This window comes from Elephas maximus, chromosome 2 (genome assembly GCF_024166365.1).
Source record: "Elephas maximus indicus isolate mEleMax1 chromosome 2, mEleMax1 primary haplotype, whole genome shotgun sequence".
Taxonomy (NCBI): domain Eukaryota; kingdom Metazoa; phylum Chordata; class Mammalia; order Proboscidea; family Elephantidae; genus Elephas; species Elephas maximus.
Genome location: NC_064820.1, coordinates 212,958,884 through 212,981,710, shown reverse-complemented (window position 1 = coordinate 212,981,710; position 22,827 = coordinate 212,958,884). Strand labels below are relative to the sequence as shown.

Sequence of the window (22,827 nt, the reverse complement as noted above, 5' to 3'; positions counted from 1 at the left end):
TGGCTTCCCGATTCTAGCCGTTTTGCCACATTCCGAAGAGCCACAAAATGGAGGCGGGCGGCTTCCTCCCTCCTTTATACGGTGTCCTTCAGCGCTTCACCCCGCTTCTCGGGGACGCCTCTCTGCACTGCGGAGTCACCACGGGCCCCGCGCACCAGCCTGGCCAAGCTTCTCCCTCCAACCCGGCACCCCGACGCCACAGCCGGGCGGGCACCACAGCCAACCAGCGGCCAGCTGACAGGCCGTGAGTGCCTTGCCTGACGGCCGGCGGGCGGAACGATGGGGCGGGGTCGGGCGCACCCCAGAGGTCACGTGGCCGGCCTAGGCCAATGGGCGCGCGGCGTGGGGTCGCTGGGCGTTGGGCTGCGGGTTGCACTCGGCGGGCGCTGAGCCGGTGTAGTTCAGGCTACGAGCGAACGGGCAGACTGGTGGCAAATGGAGAGCAAGGTCCAGCGGGCTCGCGCCGCGTTCCGGTCCGGCCGGTCTCGGCCTCTGCAGTTTCGGCTGCAGCAGCTGGAGGCGCTGCGGAGGATGGTGCAGGAACGCGAGAGGGACATCCTGGCTGCCATCAGCGCTGACCTGTGCAAGGTGCGGACTCCGGCCTTCCGCCTCCCCACTTCCGGATGGCATTCCCCTGAGCTTCTGCATTCTTCTTTTTAATTCTGATTAAGCAAGCAAACGTTTCCCCCGACGTTCCCGATCCTCCGCCCTGCGTGTTTAGACACGCTTAGAAGTCCGTGTGTTTTCTCTTCTCTGTAGTTCCTCGTCTATGAATGACCTATTATATACTTTGCCCATATTTCTGTCGCGTCTATGGCCCTTTTTTATTTGTAGAAGCTCTTTGTATATGCTGGATTTCATAGTTTGCCAACTTAACATATTGCCGATATTTTTCTCCAGGTCTGTTTCTTGCCTTTTAATTTTGTGGTTTCTTTTGTAGACAGGCGTTTTTTGTCGTCGTCTTCGTCACAGTCGTTGCGCTCAAATTTTCTGTCATGATTCTGTGTTTTAGGTCAGCACACCTCAAACTCTGTAGTGTGCTGAGGAATCACTTAGGGATCTTGTTAAAATGCAAATTATGTTCACCAGGTCTGGGATGGGGCCTGAGAGTCTTAAGTTCCTAATGAGTTCGCTGGTTGATACCATGCTTTCAGATCTGGAACCACGTTTTCGGTAATAATACTACTGTCACCTTGTTTTCACTTTTTATATGCACTCCACATATAGCAAGACCTTTCTTTGGCTTTGGGAGTCTTCCTTCCCCACCTCCCTCTGTCAAAGTTTATTTCAAGTAGTAGTAATATCAACGGTAGTAGTAGTAACAGTAATAACCATAGAATTTCCTTTATAGTACTTCTGGTGTAGAGGAGCTGTGATATCAAATATACAAGGTGGGATAATTAAGATTCCAAAAAGGCTGTGGTTCATTTACTCATTCTACAAATGTTAAATGTGTGAGTATGTACATGTATAGGAGTACTAAAGAAATTAAGATCCTGACATTGAAAGTTTTAAATTTGGTTGGCAGACAAAACATACACAGATAAATGTGAATATAGTTAAAAACTAGCATATTAAGGGTGAAATATCAAGATACAGATTGAAAGTGTAGTTGCTGTTGTGTATAAATCGAAGCGTGACCAGGACAAGCCATTATTTTTCGGGAAAGTCTTCCTCATGGAAGAAGAGTTTAAACCCATTTTTAAAGAGTTTAGATCAGTAGAGAAGGATTTTGATGGATTAAATATATTACAGAAGGTGTTAGCAAGTTGCTACTGAAGGCTTAGGAGTCCCTGGATTGTGCGGCCTATTAGTGCACTTGGCTGCTAATGGAAAGGTCAGAGGTTTGAGTCCACTTGGAGGTGCCTTGGAAGAAAGGCCCAGTTATCTACTTCTGAAAAACCAGCCATTGAAAACCCTATGGAGCACAGTTCTACTCTGACACATGTGGGGGCCCCCTGAGTGAGAACTGACTTGATGCCAGCTGGTTTTATTGAAGGCTTGGAGGGTGTAAAAGGGATCCGGATGGTAAACCATCCAGTACCTGACCTGAGGTTTTTGACAATTAAGGCTGAGTGTGTCAGACTCATTGTGTAAGGTTAACTGATTCTCTTATAACAGAGTGAATTCAATGCATACAGTCAGGAAGTCATTAACATCCTTGGAGAAGTTGATCACGCCCTGGAGAAGCTTCCCGAATGGGTTACTCCTAAACCAGTGGAGAAGAACCTGCTCACCATGCTGGATGAGGCCTATATTCATTCAGAGCCCTTGGGAGTCGTACTGATTATTGGAGCTTGGAACTACCCCTTTGTTGTCAACATCCAGCCACTGATAGGAGCCATTGCCGCAGGTCTGGAGCCAACTTATGTCCTCATACCTTTTTAGAGGAGCTTACTCTCTTATGGAGCTCTGGTGGCACAGTGGTTAAGAGCTTGGCTGCTAACCAAAAGATCGGCAGCTCAAATCCACCGGACACTCCTTGAAAACTCTATGGGACAGTTCTGCTCTGCCTAAAGGGTCACTATCAGTTGGAATCGACTCAGTGGCAGTGGATTTGGTATTTCTCCCCTATTGGTTGTAAATTAAGGATTGTGTCTAATTAAATAATTTTCCTTGGCAGTTTGCTTTGGTTTATACCAGTAGCGTATTGAGAATTCATAATTATCATATTTTTTGAAAATTGGGCTCCAGGGTGGATTTTCATGATGACTATCTTTTGAAACAGGGAAACCCTCATAGCACAGTGGTTAAGAGCTATGGTTGCTAACCAAAAAGATGGCAGTTCGAATCTACCAGACACTCCTTGGAAACCCTTGGGGCAGTTCTACTCTGTCCTATAGGGTTGCTATGAGTCAGAATCAATCGATGGCAACGGGTTTGTTTGTTTGTTTTGATCTTTTGAAGCACCCAGAGAGTGCACATGTGAGGGTGTAAAGGCATCTGAGTCAGTAGGCTCAAGAGTTTGGAATCAGGCATCCATTATTTTTTAAATGTAGATTCAGTTGCTGGCTCTGACTAGCTTCTTCATTCAGATAAGGGCTATTATGGGAGTAATGCTACCTTGAGTGCATGGCAATACCAAGAGATTAGTTTATCACTTCTGCGGGTCTAGATCAACAACTTTCTGTTGTCAAGGCCTGCTTGTCTGACAATTTAAGAGCAGAGAGGGAAATCCAAGAGTGGGAGTGGGAAAAAAAGTGATAGAAGGGTAAAGGAGTAGGGAAGCCTCATTGAGCCAGTTGCTAACGATCTGAAAGCTAAGGAGAACTAAGGAGTTCGAGATAGAGCGCGGAAAGGAAGAGAAGGTGAGACAGACTCTTCTGCCCCTTATGAGGAAGAACAGAATGAAGAGCTACAGAAGTAGTTTGAGGGCCTAGCCTGTACTCTACTTGTGAACACTGTTGTGGTAGCTACTGAAGTTACTCAAGTATTAGATGATATTGTTCTGCTTTTTGCTTTGTTCAGGAAATGCTGTGATTATCAAGCCTTCTGAAGTAAGTGAAAATACAGCCAAGATCATGGCTAAGCTCCTCCCTCAGTACTTAGACCAGGTAAGAATGTTTTCAACAATCTTCAGCATATCTGTTTAATTTAGGAAACACACATTTGGTTTTCCTGTCATTGTAGCAGGAGCTCCGTTTGTGGGTTCAAACAACTGGCTGAATAAAAGAAGTTCAAGTTCCAAAATAAACTGTGAAATGACCTAGCCATTGTGGTTGGTTATACAATAGTTTTAGGCTCGTGGCTTCATTGGGACCCCTCCTTTTATTTCCAAATCCTTTTCTGCTATTTCGCATTTTGCTTGCTCTAAAATAAGGCTTTAGGTGTGTTCATTCAGTGAATTATTGAGGGATTGGTACTGTGCTGTGTACTGCCATATTTTTGTTGCTGACAGTTTCTTTTTGCCTAACGGGTTACAGCTGTATAAGAGCATGCCTGCTTTTAAAAAGGGTATGTTTGTGGCCTGAAAACTACAAAAGAAAATGATCCTCAACCGGAGTTAAAGTTTAACTCTGTGTCTGACTCATAGGTTCTTGCACTTACCTAGGGAGCAAGCTTATGATGTGGCCATGCAGCTCGGACTGCTGAGTTCTAAAGAAATTGCTGCAGCGAGAGGTCCTCATTTAGCTTTCATCAAAAGGCAACTTTAAAATATCATACCTACAGCTGTACATAGTAATTTGTAATGGTAGCCTTGAGGCCTTCTCTGGCTCTTGGAATAATATTGTTTTCTGTTGTCTTATCACTGTCATGGCAGCCCACAGAACAATTTTGTTCTAATAGCTGTAGTTATCCACTTCAGAGGGATGAAATGGAAGGCAGTAAGATGTCATGAATTCCTAGGATTTGGAACCAGAAGATGGAGGTTTAAAGCCCTGTTCTGCCCCTCACTGGAAGTAAATTCTTCAGTATCTGGCTCTATGGAGACAGGGCTAATGACGCCCCCTCCTGCCTCACTTAGCTTGTTGGGGGATCAATCACATATATTCTGTAGATAAGTCATATAAAAGTTAAAACTTGAAACATTTGTTGGGCAGTTGAACTGTGAAGTGAATGAGAACTAATTAACTCTTCAAAGAGCAGGAGGTAAAGTGGGCACACGTCCGTAAGCCAGTGTTTACTTCATACTCACACCTCAGAAGCTTTTGAATACCTTCTGTTTTCCTTCCTTGGCATGTGTTCTCTGGCGTTACTTTCTGTGCTATTATTTTTCAAGGTGTTCTCATTTATAATAGCTGCTAATAATAACACAGAGCATCTAAGGGGTCAGTCCATGGAAGCTACATGAATTTCTCAATAACAGATGAGGAAACTGAGGCTCAGAGATGTTCAATAACTTGCCGAAGATCATATAAGCTACTAAGTGGCAGAGCCAGAGTTGCTCCAGATCTGTCTGCCTTGTATACCATTTGTTTATTTGGCAGACATTTATTTGTTTCCTACCATGGGTGGTGCAAACGTCACACTCGGCTGGTGACTGAAAGGTTGGCGGTTCAGGTCCACCCAGAGGCGCCTTGGAAGACAGCTCTAGCAATCCACTTCCAAAAAATCAGCCAGAGACCCTATGGAGCACAGTTCTTCTCTGACATAGGGGCTGCCATGAGTCAGAGTCTGCTCGTCAGCAACTGTTTTTACCATAGGCTAAGTCCTGCCCTATACTGTGTAGAGAGATATCATTCAGATTGAGATATTTCGGCTGGGACCTGTCCTGTGGTTCATAACAGTAGCTACTTTCTCACCAAAATCCTCAGCTTCTGTTCCAAAATACCCTCTGTTTCATCCATTTCCCTGGCCGAATCCAGCTGTTTGCTCTTTTTTTTGTGCCTTCGTGGCTGAGCTTATGTAGAAAACAATGGACTGTTTGGATCAGTTCCACTGTCAGTTGACGCTTCCTAGACTCCCTCAGATTGTGTGTTCTCTACTTATCCTTGGCTGGTCCCTCTGCCATTCCTCACAAGGACCAGTCTTGACTTTCTTCTGGCTTTATTGAATGTTATGTGTTTATGTTAACAAAGAAATTGCTCATATTAGATAATAGAATTAATTTGACAATTTAAGTGTTTATGTTTCTCTTTTTTTTTTTAAGGACCTGTATGTTGTTATTAATGGTGGTGTTAAGGAAACCACAGAGCTTCTGAAGCAGCGATTTGACCATATTCTGTATACAGGAAGTGCTGCAGTTGGAAAAATTGTCATGGAGGCTGCTGCCAAGCATCTGACCCCTGTGACTCTTGAACTGGGAGGGAAAAGTCCATGTTACGTTGATAAAGATTGTGACTTAGACATTGCCTGCAGGTGAGAGTTACTCTCTGGTTATCTGAGGTTTTCCTAGCACAGTGGGAAACAGGTTGGTGTATCTTCTTCGCACTTGAACCCTGTGCTTTGTGACTCCGAGATACATCTTTAGGCTTTGGTGGTTGATGTCCTCAAGGATAACGTAACTCTTTCACGGACTGCCTCTTAATGCCAGTGTTAGAAAAGACGAGCCGTGGGTTTTGACGTCATGTGGTTGACCTCGGGAATTATGAAAAAGTTTTTTCTGTCCTCGAGATTTATGGATGGATCAGGCAAGATATTTTACTGTTCTCCTGGAAAATGATCCAAGAAGTAGAATAATCCAAAATCTCATGTATGCCTCATAAAATCTTTAAATTACCAGCTGAAAGGGTATTATATGGATCTCTTAACTGAGTTCCTTTGTTGACAAAACCAATATTTCTCATCTTTTCCTTTGAGTAGCACTTTGCATCTGGGAACTAAAAAATAAGGTTTCAGGTTTTATCTGCTTAATCAGGTTTAACTACCAGGAAGTGCCAAAATAAAGAAGTGACCCTGTCCTCAGTGTAGTGCACCTGCCTGTCCGCTTCAGAGATGGGGAACGAGGAGGAGTCAGGTAGTTAGGTCCAGGTTCCAGGTTGGCTTCCTGAGTAGAAGTCCGATTGCCAGAATATGAGACCCTCAGTTAGTGAACGTTCAGGCTGTAGACTTCTGTCCATACCTAGAAACGGCCTTCCAAACTGAGGAAGGGCTCCACACAGAGGAAGGTGGTCTTGCCAGCTGGCTGTTGTCCTGCTTTATAGCTGAACCTCTAGTCAGCAGGACCTGATGCCACAACCAGTAGAAGCAGAGTCTGTACCAGACTTCCGTCACCCAGGATGTCCTTACGGCTGCAGTAGGAGGAGAAAGGAGATGTTGGGAGGCTGTTTCTCCTCTTTTCCTGCAGCAGTGGCTGTACTCCTTATAATGGACTATTTCCTATGAGCTGGTTTGGGAATTTTCCTGACACTTAGAACATTCTACTTCATTCAGAAAATGCATTCTAAGTTGGTTTGAACGAACTCATTTACACAGTTTTTAAAATGTTTGTTTTTTTATAAAGATTACCAATTAAACTTATGAATATGTTCTAGTTGTAAAACAACACAAAAGTATATAACGATTGAGTATTATACTGAATTATATAGCTAATCTGTTTCTACCTCCTCCCAGACGCATAACCTGGGGGAAGTACATGAACTGTGGTCAAACCTGCATTGCTCCAGACTACATTCTCTGTGAACCATCTCTCCAGAATCAGATTGTGCAGAAGATTAAAGAAACTGTGAAGGTCTGTGTTCAGCACATCTGAATCCATTTATTTCATTAAGATATGGAGTCAAATTAACTCTTAGCAGGGAGCATCCCCTTTTCCCCTCCTTTCAGGAAAATCCAATAGCATTTGTGACTGAATTATTATTTATCAGTTAATTAAAAGTACTCTGTGCATCTTTTATAGAATGTCTGCTGGGAGGAAAGTTAAGGGGGTATTAAAACCACTTAAACTGTCTAGTTGATTTGTTGGTGAAACAGCTGATTAGTTGTGGCACCTACTTAAAAAAAGTTAAATAATTATATGTTTATGGTTTTGAAAGAGTGTCGTGAGTGTAATTGTTGAAGTATAATTGACATATTGGCTATTGCTGATTAAGATTATCAAGATTTATGTATGTAGAGGGTCTAGGATGACCAGTAGTTTGGAGGAATGAGTTAATTAAATACCTGCTTATAGTGTACCCTTTACATGTTTATGAATCTTTCAGAGTGTTTACAGTAAAGATTTCCAGTGAGGGATTGAGGAACTCAGCCTGGAAAGAAATGTAGGATTTGAATTGGTGAAAAGAAATGGGATGAACCAGTGTGACTGAGGGCAGTGGTGGAAGGGTGTCACTAAGCACGCTGGGCAGAACAAATGATTAGAACAATCATCGTTCACACAGAAGATGCTAATTGAGCACTGAAAGGATCGAGAATACCTAAGAGTAAGGTATATTATCAGGGAATGAAAGCTGTATGCCAGGAAGTTTAGGGAGATAGTTCACAATGGGCTCAGCCAGGGTAACACTGGGGGTGATGCTGGAGGTCTTGATGTGGAAATTGGATGTTAGTGATGGGACTGGAGATGAATCTAGACCAGGAGAACAAGAAGGGAGGATTGGGCAGACTTAGGGAATGTGGGATGGAAGGGACATTAAAGATAAATGTGTGAGATTGAGAGTATTTGGAGAAGTGGTTAGTTGAGGACGGTGATGAACTCAGTTTTAAAGGAACAAGGGCTTCTTTGTCTTCTTTTGGAAACCCTAGTGGCGTAATGGTTAAGAGTTTGGCTGCTAACCAAAAAGTTGGCAGTTCATGTCCACCAGGCAGTCCTTGAAAACCTTATGGGGCAGTTCTAGTCTGTCCTCTAGGGTCACCATGAGTCAAAATTGACTTGACGGCAATGGGTTTTGCCTTCCTTTGAGGTATTTTATACTTGAGCACAGTGGTTCTTAGCCTGGCTATACATTAGAATCAGTGGGGAACCACTTAAAATTAAGTTTCTAGCCTTTACCCTCCAAAAATTGATTTAATTGGTCTGGGGTCCCCAGGTAAGTCTAAGGTCCAACCAGCATTGAAGATTACTGTTGGTAGCTCTGGAGGTGGGGCCCAGGAATATGCATTTTAACAAGAGCCCAGGGAATTCTTACCACCCAGACTTCAAAATCACTGTTCGTAGGTGAACAATTTTCATTTTAAGTCAAGAGTAAATTGAGAGCTCTCATAAGCCTTTGAAAGGATGCCCTAAAGCCCCATTGCAGTAGTTAGAAGGAAGAGCAGCAGTTTAGTAGTTTTGTGTTTATTTTACATTATAATTATTGATTGTATGACTATTGGGATTCTATTACTTCGGTTAATTTTATCAAACCTGTATTTCAGTTTGAGTGGTTTCACTAACATCTATGATCATATAAGTCAGCAAAATAGAGCAGAGTTTCCAAATGTCTGTAAAGGGCTGGATAGTAAATATCTTAGGCTCTGGATGCCATAGATCTCTGCTGCAACTACTCAGTTGTACTGCAGTGGGAGAGCAGCCATGGCTAGTACATAAATGAATGGGCGACCCCTGATAAAGAGCAACTCCTTCCCCTGCACCTGTTCCCACAGTCACCCCCAGGAGGGCCCAGGGATTGACTCTAAGAGATCTGTATGAACCCCCTGAAACTGTATGGGAAATGAAAGATCTCTGTGTGTTTGCTTTTATTTCTTGTCCTTGACCTGCCAAAAAGCTTAAACTTACTACTGTTAAATTACTTGAGGAGGGTGGTGTGGAGTGTTGGATTCTATGAGAATATAAAACCAGGTAGATTTTTGGGCATGGGTGGATTTTGTAACTTACTAAAGAAATTGAAACATGGGTATTTTATGCCAATCAAATATTGTATTATTTTAAATAGGAATTTTATGGTGAAAATGTGAAGGAGTCTCCTGATTATGAAAGGATCATCAATCTTCGTCACTTTAAGAGAATAAAAAATTTGCTCGAAGGACAAAAGATAGCTTATGGTGGGGAGACTGATGAGGCCACACGCTACATAGGTAATGGAAATTCACCTCTTCCTATGGGAAGATGACAGTTGCGGTTTTTACTGACACTATTTACTGACACTAGACTTTTAAACATACAACGTTTCAGTATGCCAGAAAGCGGTATTGAAGAGTTTAATAATTATTTAATGTTCTTGTCATTAGCTGCTGTCAGGTCGATTCTGACTCATTCCAACCCTGTGTACCATAGAATGAAACACTGCCTGGTCCTGCTCCATCCTCACAATTGATGTTATGCTTGAGCTTATTGTTGCAGCCACTGTGTCACTCCATCTCATTGAGGGTCTTTCTCTCTTTTGCTGACTCTCTACCAAGCATGATGTCCTTTTCCAGGGACTGGTCCCTCCTGATAACGTGTCTAAAGTATGTGAGGCAAAGTCTCGCCATCCTTGTTTCTCAGGAGCCTTCTGGCCAAACTTCTTCCAAGACAGATATGTTCGCTCTTCTGGCAGTCCCTAGTATATTCAGTATTCTTTGCCAACACCATAATTAAAAGGCATCAATTCTTCAGTTTTCCTTATTAATTGTCCAGCTTTCGCATGCATATGAGATAATTGACAATACTATGGTTTGGGTCAGGGGAACCTTAGTCTTTGCTTTTTAACACTTTAAAGAGGTCTTCTGCAGCACATTTACCCAGTGCAGTGCGTCATTTGATTTCTTCACTGTTGCTTCTGTGGCGTTGGTTGTGGATCCAAGTAAAATGAAATCCTTGACAACAACTTCAGTATTTTCTCCATTTATCATGATGTTGCTTATTGGCCAAGTTGTGAGAATTTTTGTTTTCTTTATATTGAGGTGTAATCCGTGTTGAAGGCTGTAGTCTTTGATTTTCATCAGTAATTATATAGTAGTTTAAATTACTTGAACTAATAGTTAAATATTTTAATAATAGTTTAAATATTTAATTATTAAATTATTAAATACTGCTTTCTGGCATACTGCTTTTACTATAAACTATTTAAGAATGTATATATGTATACATGTTTAATAATGCCACCTGTGTCGTACTAGCTTTTCAGTATTTATACATATATTACCCAATTTTTTTTCTTTCTTAACCACCCTGAGAAGCAGAACAGAACTCTATGTAATTGTTCCCAGTTTATGGATGGGCAGACAATCCAGAGAAGGAACTAAATTAGCCATAATTCAGCAACTAGTCAATGGCAGTACTATTTCAGAAATAGTGTTTTGATCTGTTGTACTTGACCTTATAATTTATCTTCTTTGTAGTTTTTATTTTTTGCCATGAATATGTATAGCTTTGAATTTTAAACACATTTTTCTAAAATAACATACAAGATGACAGAAGAATTATAGGCACATTTAGTTGGCAAAGAAGCTGCCCCAAATTGCTTTCCTTATAAAATCGGACTCTGCAAGTTACATATAAACAAAGGATTTAAACAATATGGAAGAATATGAGCAGTCCTGAGGTCCTCCAGGGCTGGCTAATCATCAGAGCACCTAATTCTTCCATCTTTCTGTCCCCCATCCTCAGCATGTGACTTTGCCTCTGATTCATCTATCCTTCTGTCCCCCATCCTCAGCATGTGACTTTATCGCTGATTCTTCCATTTTTCTGTCCCTCATCCTTAGTGTGTGACTTTGTTCCTGATACTTCCATCTTCTGTCCCCCATTCTTAGGATGTGACTTTTTCCTCTACTGTCGGCTGTCTGGATCTCAGGCAGCACAGACATATCTGCACTAAGTCCAATGGAGGGAAGGAGCTCTTTCTCTTGTTTTTGTATTTAAGAGCTGGGAGACCTTTTTCAGCTTTCTTCCCCTTTGATCATATTGGCCAGCTGGGCCACATGCAGGGGGGGATTATCCAGTAGGCAAGGTAAGCATGGTGCTTACCTTGCTTACCAGATCATCTGTAGTGAACAATTTCACATTTTTCACCACATCAAAGTTTCTGCTTCTAAGTATGGCTGGCATCTGTCTCTCTCCCAACCCCACAGCATCTTCCTACAGAATCAAAGCCTCTTTTCAAATTTATAGTCCCTGATAGAGGCAGATGACCCAGTAAGCAAGGTAAGCATGGCCTTACTTGGCTTACTTTCTAATCTGTAGTGAGAAATTTCATTGTAGATGATCTGGTGAGCAAGGTAAGCACCATGCTTATCTTACCTATTAGATAATTTGCCCAAGCTTCTAGGCTACTCAATGGCAAGAGGAAAGTGTGATCATGGATAACTTACACTAATGATTAACTTAGGACTTTCCCTTGACCTGGAGTTAGGGTCGCCTTACCTGAGCACATGACTGTGCAAGGTAGGGTGGGCACCCAAACGAAATTGATGCTCTGACCCCAAGGAAGAAGTGGAGAGTGGATTTGGGATAGCAGTTTATACTTCTGGAGTGTTGCTGGAAAGGTCATGCCAAGATGAGCTAGTAGGACGGTAGGGATAAAGGAAAAGAACACGCATGTTATTGCCAGGTATCTTCTCTTTTAGTTGATGATCCAGTTTGTTTGCAAGGTCTTTTTGAGTACTGCTCATTGGTGACATGGGAGTCCCTGGGTGGTGCAAATGATTAATGCCTTCAACTGCTAACCAAAAGGTTGGTGATTTCAGCCCAGCCAGTACAGCCTCAGAATAGAGGCCTGGCAGTCTATAGGTAGTCCCCAACTTAGGATGGGGTTCCATTCGACAACTCCCTTGTAAGTTGATTCTGACTTAACTCAGATACTTCTTTTTTTTTAGTTTTCATTATTATTGCCTTTTATTATCAGTGTTTTTATAAATCTGATCTTTGCTTGCCTTTGGCATTTGAAAACATTACATATAAACATCTGTGACTGAACATTTGAGAATGCTAACATCAGCAAATTGCACACAGCAATATTGTATGTAGTACATATTATTAACAATAAGATATACCAAAAACAAAAGGTCGTTATGTGTGGTTCATCGTAATTTGAATGGATTGTAAGTCCGGGACTACCTGTACTTACAAAAAATCAGCCTTGAAAACCCTGTGGAGCACAGTTCCAGTCTGACACATGAGGTTATCATGAATCGGGGTCAAATTCACAGCAACTGGTAAGTTGGTGACTTATGTTTGTATGAATGCTGGACACCCTGCAAACCTTCTTCAGCATCCACCTTGCCCTCTTTCCTAATACACCTTCCCCACAGTAGACAGAACACGGAGCTAAGGGTTAGGGAATTTTGACCATTTAAGTATATTTTCTTAATCTGTAAAATGTCCTCACAGTCTAACAGAGTTATAATAAAGGTCAGTGAGACAGTTTGCATGAAGAGTGCTTGTATTAAGAAGAAATGGTGTCATCTATACATACAATGCACTTCCGATCCAAATTCCAATGTCATTTTTTAATGTGATGGAGAAACAAATCACCAACTTCATATGGAAGGGAAAGAAGCCTCGGATAAGTAAAGCATTACTGAAAAAGAAGAAGGAAGTGGGAGGCCTCACTCTACCTGATTTCAGAACCTATTATACAGCCACAGTAGTCAAAACAGCCTGGTACTGGTACAACAACAGGCACATAGACCAATGGAACAGAATTGAGAACCCAGATATAAATCCATCCACATATGAGCAGCTGATATTTGACAAAGGCCCAGTGTCAGTTAATTGGCGAAAAGATAGTCTTTTTAACAAATTGTGCTGGCATAACTGGATATCCATTTGCAAAAAAATGAAACAGGACCCATACCTCACACCATGCACAAAAACTAACTCCAAGTGGATCAAAGACCTAAACATAAAGACTAAAACGATAAAGATCATGGAAGAAAAAATAGGGACAACGTTAGGAACCCTAATACAAGGCATAAACAGAATACAAAACATTACCAAAAATGACGAAGAGAAACCCGATAACTGGGAGCTCCTAAAAATCAAACACCTATGCTCATCTAAAGACTTCACCAAAAGAGTAAAAAGACCACCTACAGACTGGGAAAGAATTTTCAGCTATGACATCTCCGACCAGCGCCTGATCTCTAAAATCTACATGATTCTGTTAAAACTCAACCACAAAAAGACAAACAACCCAATCAAGAAGTGGGCAAAGGATATGAACACGCACTTCACTAAAGAAGATATTCAGGCGGCTAACAGATACATGAGAAAATGCTCTCGATCATTAGCCATTAGAGAAATACAAATTAAGACTACGATGAGATTCCATCTCACTCCAACAAGGCTGGCATTAATCCAAAAAACACAAAATAATAAATGTTGGAGAGGCTGCAGAGAGATTGGAACTCTCATACACTGCTGGTGGGAATGTAAAATGGTACAACCACTTTGGAAATCTATCTGGCGTTTTCTTAAAAAGTTAGAAATAGAACTACCATACAACCCAGAAATCCCACTCCTCGGAATATACCCTAGAGAAATAAGAGCCTTCACACGAGCAGATATATGCACACCCATGTTTATTGCAGCTCTGTTTACAATAGCAAAAAGCTGGAAGCCACCAAGGTGTCCATCAACGGATGAATGGATAAATAAATTGTGGTATATTCACACAATGGAATACTACACATCGATAAAGAACAGTGATGAATCTGTGAAACGTTTCATAACATGGAGGAACCTGGAAGGCATTATGCTGAGCGAAATTAGTCAGAGGCAAAAGGACAAATATTGTATAAGACCACTATTATAAGATCTTGAGAAATAGTATAAACTGAGAAGAACACATACTTTTGTGGTTACGAGGGGGGGAGGGAGGGAGGGTGGGAGAGAGTTTTTTACTGATTAGTTAGTAGATAAGAACTGCTTTAGGTGAAGGGAAGGACAATACTCAATACATGGATGTCAGCTCAACTGGACTGGACCAAAAGCAAAGAAGTTTCTGGGATAAACTGAATGCTTCAAAGGTCAGCGGAGCAAGGATGGGGGTTTGGGGACCATGGTTTAAGGGCACTTCTAAGTCAGTTGGCAAAATAATTGTATTATGAAAACATTCTGCATCCCACTTTGAAGTGTGGCATCTGGGGTCTTAAATGCTAACAAGCAGCCATCTAAGGTGCATCAATTGGTCTCAACCCACCTGGATCAAAGGAGAATGAAGAACATCAAGGTCACACGATAACTATGAGCCCAAGAGACAGAAAGGGCCACATGAACTAGAGACTTACATCATCCTGAGACCAGAAGAACTAGTTGGTGCCCGGCCACAACTGATGACTGCCCTGACAGGGAGCACAACAGAGAACCCCTGAGGGAGCAGGAGATCAGTGGGATGCAGACCCCAAATTCTCACAAAAAGACCAGACTTAATGGTATGACTGAGACTAGAGGAATCCTGGCGGTCATGGTCCCCAAACCTTCTGTTGACCCAGGACAAGAACCATTCCCGAAGACAACTCATCAGACATGGAAGGGACTGAAAGATGGGCTGGAGAGAGATGCTGATGAAGAGTGAGCTATTTGTATCAGGTGGACACTTGAGACTGTGTTGGCATCTCCTGTCTGGAGGGGGGATGGGAGGATAGAGAGAGTTGGAAGCTGGCAAAATTGTCACGAAAGGAGAGACTGGAAGGGCTGACTCATTAGGGGGAGAGCAAGTGGGAGTATGGAGTAAGGTGTATATAAACTTATATGTGACAGTCTGACTTGATTTGTATACGTTCACTTGAAGCTTAATAAAAGTTAAAAAAAAAAAAGAAGAAGAAATGGTGTCAAAACACTACTACAAGAAACTAAAGGAGATCTACATGAATGGAAAAACATACCATGCTCATGGATTGGTAGATTCAACATTGTGAAAATGATAATTCCACCCAAAGCAATTTGCAAATACAGTGCAATCCCAATCCAAATACCAAGAACATTCTTTAAAGAGATGGAAAAACTTCATCATTAACTTTATATGGAAAGGGAAGAAGCCCCGGATGAGTAAAGCACTATTGAAGAAGAAGAATAAAGTAGGAGGACTTGCACTACCTGACTTCAGAGCTTACTATACAACTACAGCAGTCAAAACAGCTTGGTACTGATAACAACAACAGATACATTGACCAGTGGAACAGAATTGAGAACCTAGATGTAAATTCATCCAACTATGGTCACCTGATCTTTGACAAGGGCCTGAAGTCCATCAAATGGGGAAAAGACAGTCTTTTTAACAAATTATACTGGCAGAACTCAATGTCCATCTGCAACAAAATGAAACAGGGCCCATACCTCACACCGTATACAAAAACTAATTCAGAATGGATCAGAGACCTCAATATAAAGCCAAAAACTGTGAAGTTCATTGAAGAAAAAAATAGAATCAACACTAGAGACCCTAATACATAGCATTAACAATATAGAAACCACAGCCAACAACACACAAACTCCAGGAGATAAGCTAGATAACTAGAATCTTCTAAAAATTAAACACTTAAGCCCATCAAAAGACTTCACCAAAAGAGCAAAAAAAGAACCTACAGACTGGGAAGAAGTTTTTGGCTATTACAGATCAAACAAAGATCTAATCTCTAAAGTCTACAAGTAAATCTAACACCTCTGCAACAAAAAGACAAATAATCCATTTGGAAAATGGGCAAAGGAGATGAACAGACACTTCACCAAAGAAGACATTTAAGCTGCTAACAGACACATGAGGAAATGCTCGAGATCACTAGCTATTAGAGAAATACATGTCAAAACCACAATGAGATACCATCTCACCCCAGCATTACTGGCAAGGATCAAAATAACAGAAAATAACAAATGTTAGAGAGGCTGTGGGGGGATTGGAACTGTTGTGCAGTGCTGATGGGAATGCAGAATGATACAACCATTTTGGAGAATGATATGGCACTTCTTTAGAAAGCTAGAAATAGAAATACCATATAATCCAGCAGTCCCCCTCTGGGAGTCTATCGTAGAGAAATGAGTCATCACACGAATAGACATACGCACACCCATGTTCATTGCAGCGTTGTTGACAATAGCAAAAAGATGGAAACAACCTAGATGCCCATCAACAGACGAATGGATAAACCAACTGTGGTACATACACAGTGGAGTATTATGCAATGATAAAGAACAATGATCAATCTGTGAAGCATCTTATAACATAGACGAATCTGGAGGACATTATGCTGAATGAAATAAGTCAATCACAAAAGGATAAATATTGTCTGAGACCACTACTATAAAAACTCATGAAAAGGTTTACACACAAAAAGAAACAATCTGTGATGGTTACGAGGGAGGGGAGGGCTAGGGATGGAAAAACACCAAATAGACAATAGATAAGCGGTAACTTTGGTGAAGGGTAAGACAGTACACAATACTGGGGAAGCCAGCACAACTTGTACAAGGCAAGGTCATGGAAGCTACATAGACACGTCCAAACTCCCTGAGGGACTGAATTGCTGGGCTGAGGGCTGTGGGGACCATGGTCTCGGGAAGCAACTAGCTCAATTTGCATAACATAGTTTATAAAGAAAATGTTCTACACTCTGGTGAGTATTGTCTGGGGTCTTAAAAGCCTCTAAGCAGCCGTCTAGGATACTCCACTGGTCTCACCCCTTTGGGAGCAAGGAAGAATGAAGAAAATTAAAGATACAAGGGAAAGATTAGTCCGGAGGACTAATGGACCATATCCACCACAGCCTCCACCAGACTGAGTCCAAGCACAACTAGATGGTGCCCTGCGACCACCACTGACTGCACTGACAAGGATCAGAATAGAGGGTCCTGGAAAGAGCTGGAGGAAAATGTAGAACAAAATTCCAACTCAAAAAGAAAGACCAGACTTGCTGGCCTGACAGATGCTGGGGAAACCCTGAGAGTATGGGCCCCAGACACCCTTTCAGCTCAGTAATGAAGTCAGTCCTGAGGTTCACCCTTCAGCAGAAGATTGGCCAGGCCCATAAAACAAAACGAGACTAAAGGGACACATGAGCCCAGGGGCAAGGAAGAGAATACTGGAGGGAACAGGAAAGCTGGTAATAGGGAACTCAAGGTTGAGAAGGGAGAGTGTTGACATGTCATGGGGGTTGTTAACCAATTTCATAAAACATTATGTACTAACTTCAATGAGAAACTAGTTTGTTCTGTAAACCTTCAAATAAAGTACAATAAAAAAAGAAGAAGAAATGGTGTTGCTTTGATTCCCAGAGAAACCTACTCACAAAAAGATGTAATCTCCTTTTAAATATGCATAGGCCACCTATTCCAGTATACATCTGTCCCATCTTGCACAAGGATCCCCTAATCCACATGCTTGGAGACATTTAATATTTGAGCAGATTAATGCACATACTTAGGACTTTTTTTTTTCCTAAGAGATACGATTTGGGTGGCAGTGTAAAAGGAATGGATAGGTGGCCTGATGAAACAAGCGTCAGATGGGAGTTTTGCATTTGTGTCTTCTTCTTCAGCATTTTTAGCTTCGTGTTGTTTCTTTCCTTTTTAGCCCCAACAATACTTACTGACGTCAGTCCTGAAGCCAAGGTGATGCAAGAAGAAATTTTTGGACCAATTCTTCCAATAGTGCCTGTGAAGGATGCAGATGAAGCCATAAAATTCATAAATGACCACGAAAAGCCCCTGGCTTTTTATATATTTTCTTATAACAATAAGGTAAACATCACAGAGAACAGTCGCTGTCATAAGCCACTATCATAAATAATTTTCTTTTTTTGCTCTAAAGCAAATAATATTTTTCTTGTATAGTGTTAGAGTTCACAAAGTATAATTGAAAGAGCTAAGTGTACCAGTGGAAAATATGGCCTTAGTGATAGAAATGATGCTGGAGATCACATGACTGACTTTTGCAAGATCAGTGACTTCATTGCAAATACCTTTTTTCACCAACATAAACAGTGACTATACATGTGGACCTTGCTAGATGGAATAGATAGGAATCAAATTAACTACATCTTTGGAAAGAGATGATGGAAAAGCTTAGTATCATCAGAGCAAGACCAGGGGCCGACTGTGGAACAGGCAATCAATTGCTCATATGCAAGTTCAAGTTGAAACTGAAGAAAATTAGAACAAGTCCACGAGAGCCAAAATACAACCTTGAATATATCCCACCTGAATTTAGAGACCATCGCAAGAATAGATAGTTCTTGACACGTTGAAGCCTAATGACCCAAGACCAGATGAGTTGTGGAATAACATCAAGGACATTATACATGAAGAAAGCAAGCGGTGACTGAAAAGACAGGAAAGAAAGAGAAGACCAAGATGGATGTCAGAGGAGACTCTGAAACTTGCTCTCGAACGTCAAGCAGCTAAAGCAAAAGGAAGAAATGATGAAGTAAGAGAACTAAACAGAAGATTTCAAAGGGTGGCTCGAGAAGACAAAGCATTATAATGACATGTGCAAAGAGCTGGAGATAGAAAATCAAAAGGGAAGAACATGCTCAACGTTTCTCAAGCTGAAAGAACTGAAGAAAAAATTCAAGCCATGAGTTTCAGTAGCGAAAGATTCTATTCGGAAAATATTAAATGAGGCAGGAAGCATCAAAAGAAGATGGAAGAAATAAATAGAGTCATTATACCAAAAAGAATTAGTCGATGTTTAACCATTTCAAGAAATAGCATATGATCAGGAACCGATGGTACTGAAGGAAGAAGTCCAGTCTGCACTGAAGGCATTGGCAAAAAACAAGGCTCCAGGAATTCACAGAATATCAATTGAGATGTTTCAAAAAATAGATGCAGCTCTGGAAGTGCTCACTCATCTCTGCCAAGAAATTTGGAAGACAGCTACCTGGCCACCCGACTGAAAGAGATCCATATTTATGCCTATTCCCAAGAAAGGTGATCCAACTGAATGCAGAAATTATTGAACAATATCATTAATATCACATGGAAGTAAAATTTTGCTGAAGATCATTTAAAAGCGGGTGCAGCAGTATATTCACAGGGAACTGCCAGAAATTCAAGCTGGATTTAGAAGAGGACATGGAACCAGGGATATCATTGCTGATGTCAGATGGATCCTGGATGAAAGCAGAGAATACCAGAAGGATGTTTACCTGTGTTTTATTGACTGTGCCAAGGTATTTGACTGTGTGAATTATAGCAAATTATAGATGACGTTGTGAAGAATGGGAATTCCAGAAGACTTCATTGTGCTCATGAGAAAACTGTACACAAATCAAGAGGCAGTTGTTTGGAAAGAACAAGGGGATACTGAGTGGTTTAAAGTGAGAAAAGGTGTGCATCAGGGTTGTATTCTTTCACCATACCAATTCAATCTGTATGCTGAGCAAATAATCCGAGAAGCTGAAGAACGGGGCATCAGGATTGGAGGAAGACTCATTAACAAGCTGTGATATACAGATGACATGCCCACCTTGCTTGCTGATAGCGAAGAGGACTTGAAGCACTTACTAATGAAGATCAAAGACCACAGCCTTCAGTATGGATTATACCTCAACATAAAACAGAAATCCTCACAACTGGACCAATAAGCCACATCATGATAAACGGAGAAAAGATTGAAGTTGTCAACGATTTCATTTTACTTGGATCCGCAATCAACAGCCATGGGAGCAGCAGTCAAATCCAACAATGCATTGCATTGGGCAAATCTGCTGCAAAGGACCTCTTTAAAGTGTTGAAAAGCAAAGATGTCACCTTGAAGAGTAAGGTGCTCCTGACTCAATCCATGGTATTTTCATTCGCATCATATGCGTGTGAGAGCTGGACAGTGACTAAAGAAGATGGAAAAATAATTGATGTGTTTGAATTGTGTTGGCGAAGAATATTGAATATACCGTGGACTCCCAAAAGAAGGAACAAATCTGTGGTGGAAGAAGTACAACCAGAATGCTCCTTGGAAGCAAGGGTGGCAAGACTGCGCCTTACATACTTTGGACATATTATCGGGAGGGATCAGTCCCTGGAGAAGGACATCATGCTTGGCAAAGTAGAGGGTCAGCGAAAAAGAAGACCCCCAACGAGATGGATTCACACAGTGCCTGCAACAATGGGCTAAAGCATAAGAAGGATTGTAAGGATGCCACAGGACCAGGTAGTGTTTCGTTCTGTGGTATGTGGGGTCGCTGTGAGTCGGAACTGACTGGACGGCACCTAAGAACGACAAGTATACCAGCGTTAGGTGCTTTTCTGATACTTAGTCACAGGGACATTCCACTATAGAGCACTCCTCTGTTACCTGAATGGCGTTGGCAGATACTCAGATTTGGCTGTGTGTGACAGAGTTCTCTGGCGCTGTCATGTAAACAGTTGTGATATCTTGGACTTCAGTTTCTCAAATTAAGTCACTTTTTTGTAAGTGTGGTGGAACCCCAGCAGGTTGAGCAACTTGGAGGACTGCTTTATGGCTTATTCTTCTGTATTGCTACTACTGGCTGGCCTCAGAGTGGGGAAGTAGGTTCAGGAGCCCTCCATCTGAAAGAAAGGGAAAACTGGAAGGAGGGAATGGGAGCAGTCAAGGTCTGAGAAGTTCATAAACAGGTGTTTTCTGGAGAGCCTCTGATGGATTCATACAGCAGTCGTGTGACAGCTTCTGGAACCTGAGTGCCGTGGCAACACATGTACTACAGGTATTTGAAGTGAGACTCACTGCATGGGGGTCCACAAAGAATGGGCTGTTAACAAAACAGTGGTCTGACGTGTAAACTTACCATAGATAATATGGTGTAAAGTATTATTGGCTAGGGTGCATCTTGAGGTGGGGGGAGGTTGGGGAGCGGGACACTTTCTAGCAGTTGTGTCATCTGAAAAAAATCTATTAATCATGTACTATAAGATACAGAAAACATTAACCATTTATAAGAATTGAAATGTAGCCCCTTATAAAAAGCCATGTACTGTTTTGAGTTTGTAAACGTATAGGTGGTAATTCAGTGCCTCACTGATGTATTAGACGTGCTTCTGAAAAAAAAAAAAAAAATTTTTTTTTTTGCTTCTGAGGTGTTGGATATATTGCTAAATTGAAACACAGTTTAGACCATTTATCTGTTCGGTCAGGTCAGTTTGTTGATGCTGGAATGGACATAGTACCCCCAGACTTGAGCCTCCTGTGGAAGCACAAAGGTAGACCACAGACCCCCTCCTTTGAGAAGCTGCACCTGGGCCCACCATCAGCTGTGGTTCTGACCTGGAAAACTTTGTTTTGTTACCTAGTTGATCAAACGAATGATCGATGAAACATCCAGTGGCGGTGTCACAGGCAATGATGTTATTATGCATTTCACAGTCAATTCTCTACCGTTTGGAGGAGTGGGTGAGTATTAATTTCTCTTGTCCGTGGTATAAATATTTCAGAGCACCAACGTTTCACAGATAATTTTTCCAGGCTGTTGAAGTTAGCTGGCTACTGCTGTTTCTCATGTCTGCTTGATGGCCTTCTCCTGGAGAGGCCTTCCTGACCACCAGTCCCCCTTCCCCGCCAACTCCTCCAACGCAGGGCACATCTCTGTCCTATTGTCCTCCTTCCTTGCTATGTAGCACTTAACACAATCTGTAATTATTTTGTTCATTTCATTTGTTTACTTATTTATTGTCCTAGATTTTGGGTTTTTTTTTTTGGCCAACAAACAGGTCTTAAATTAATAAGATCACTCTCCCTCTTTTTCTAAAAAAGGTAGCGAATAAAAAATTCAGAGTGCCTTGGCATAGACAGCAACCAAGGTAACGTTAAGTAGTAATCAGCTCTTAGCCCAGCCCTCTTCCAGGGGCAGCCTCTCCTTGAATTGTCTTGCAGTCTGAATAGAGCCAGACGCCCTGTGTCCTAGAGAGGATGGGCAGAAAGAAGTTCACACTCAGTGATGCTCTGTGGACACAACCAGGTCCTGCGGCTCCCTCCCCCACCTCCCCAGGACTAGACTGCTTACTTTTTACTGAGATGATGAACCGTGATGACACCCTGTTTGAACTTCTTAGTTTTCATTTGAGTGGTAGTTTTCTCTTATCTAATAGAGCTATTGCAAAATAACACGGGTAAAAATTCTCATAACCAAAAGCAAGTGATGAAAGCAGAAGGCGTAAAAGCTCAAGCTTTATTCCCTTTGTCGGGGGACAGCCCCAGCAAGGAAAGACCTTCACTGTGTGTCCTGGCAGATAATCCGAAGAACTGACACGTAGCCCTTTCCAAATTCATACGTTCAGGGAAACTTACTGACATGGGTGAGCAGCTGCTCTCCAGTGGTAGCTGGCTGGAGCATTTTCCACAACCACCTAGCAAGGGACTCAAGCTTGTATACCATTCTAGTTGGGACCAAGGTTCATTGTTTTCTCCCATGTCCTTGGGCAGTCAGTGTTCCCCGGGACTTCACGTCTAGGCCCAGATGTTTTCCTTCTTGTTGCTGAGGCATTCTTTGGCCTTGGCTGCTGGCCCAGTCGTGCCCCTCCCGGCCTTGTACCTTAGCCCAAGTCCATCCCAAATTCATCCCCAGCATGCTTTGGGGAAGAGCAAAGCTGATTCTGTTAGGGAGGGGATGCATATA

The 22,827-nt window shown here is 41.9% G+C and overlaps 1 protein-coding gene across 3 annotated transcripts in view; it reads left to right on the top strand.

Moving 5' to 3' along the window:
• The first annotated feature begins 352 nt into the window (after window positions 1-352).
• ALDH3A2 (aldehyde dehydrogenase 3 family member A2) overlaps window positions 353-22,827 on the top strand; it is a 58,896-nt gene continuing 36,421 nt past the window's right edge. For all 3 annotated transcript variants that reach the window (XM_049874624.1, XM_049874623.1, XM_049874625.1), the window contains exons 1-8: window positions 353-588; window positions 2,122-2,353; window positions 3,469-3,554; window positions 5,591-5,799; window positions 6,994-7,111; window positions 9,255-9,396; window positions 17,811-17,977; window positions 21,506-21,605. In XM_049874624.1, the coding sequence (XP_049730581.1) occupies window positions 436-588; window positions 2,122-2,353; window positions 3,469-3,554; window positions 5,591-5,799; window positions 6,994-7,111; window positions 9,255-9,396; window positions 17,811-17,977; window positions 21,506-21,605 (1,207 nt within the window). In that variant the 5' untranslated portion in view covers window positions 353-435. The remainder of the gene's footprint in view (window positions 589-2,121; window positions 2,354-3,468; window positions 3,555-5,590; window positions 5,800-6,993; window positions 7,112-9,254; window positions 9,397-17,810; window positions 17,978-21,505; window positions 21,606-22,827) is intronic.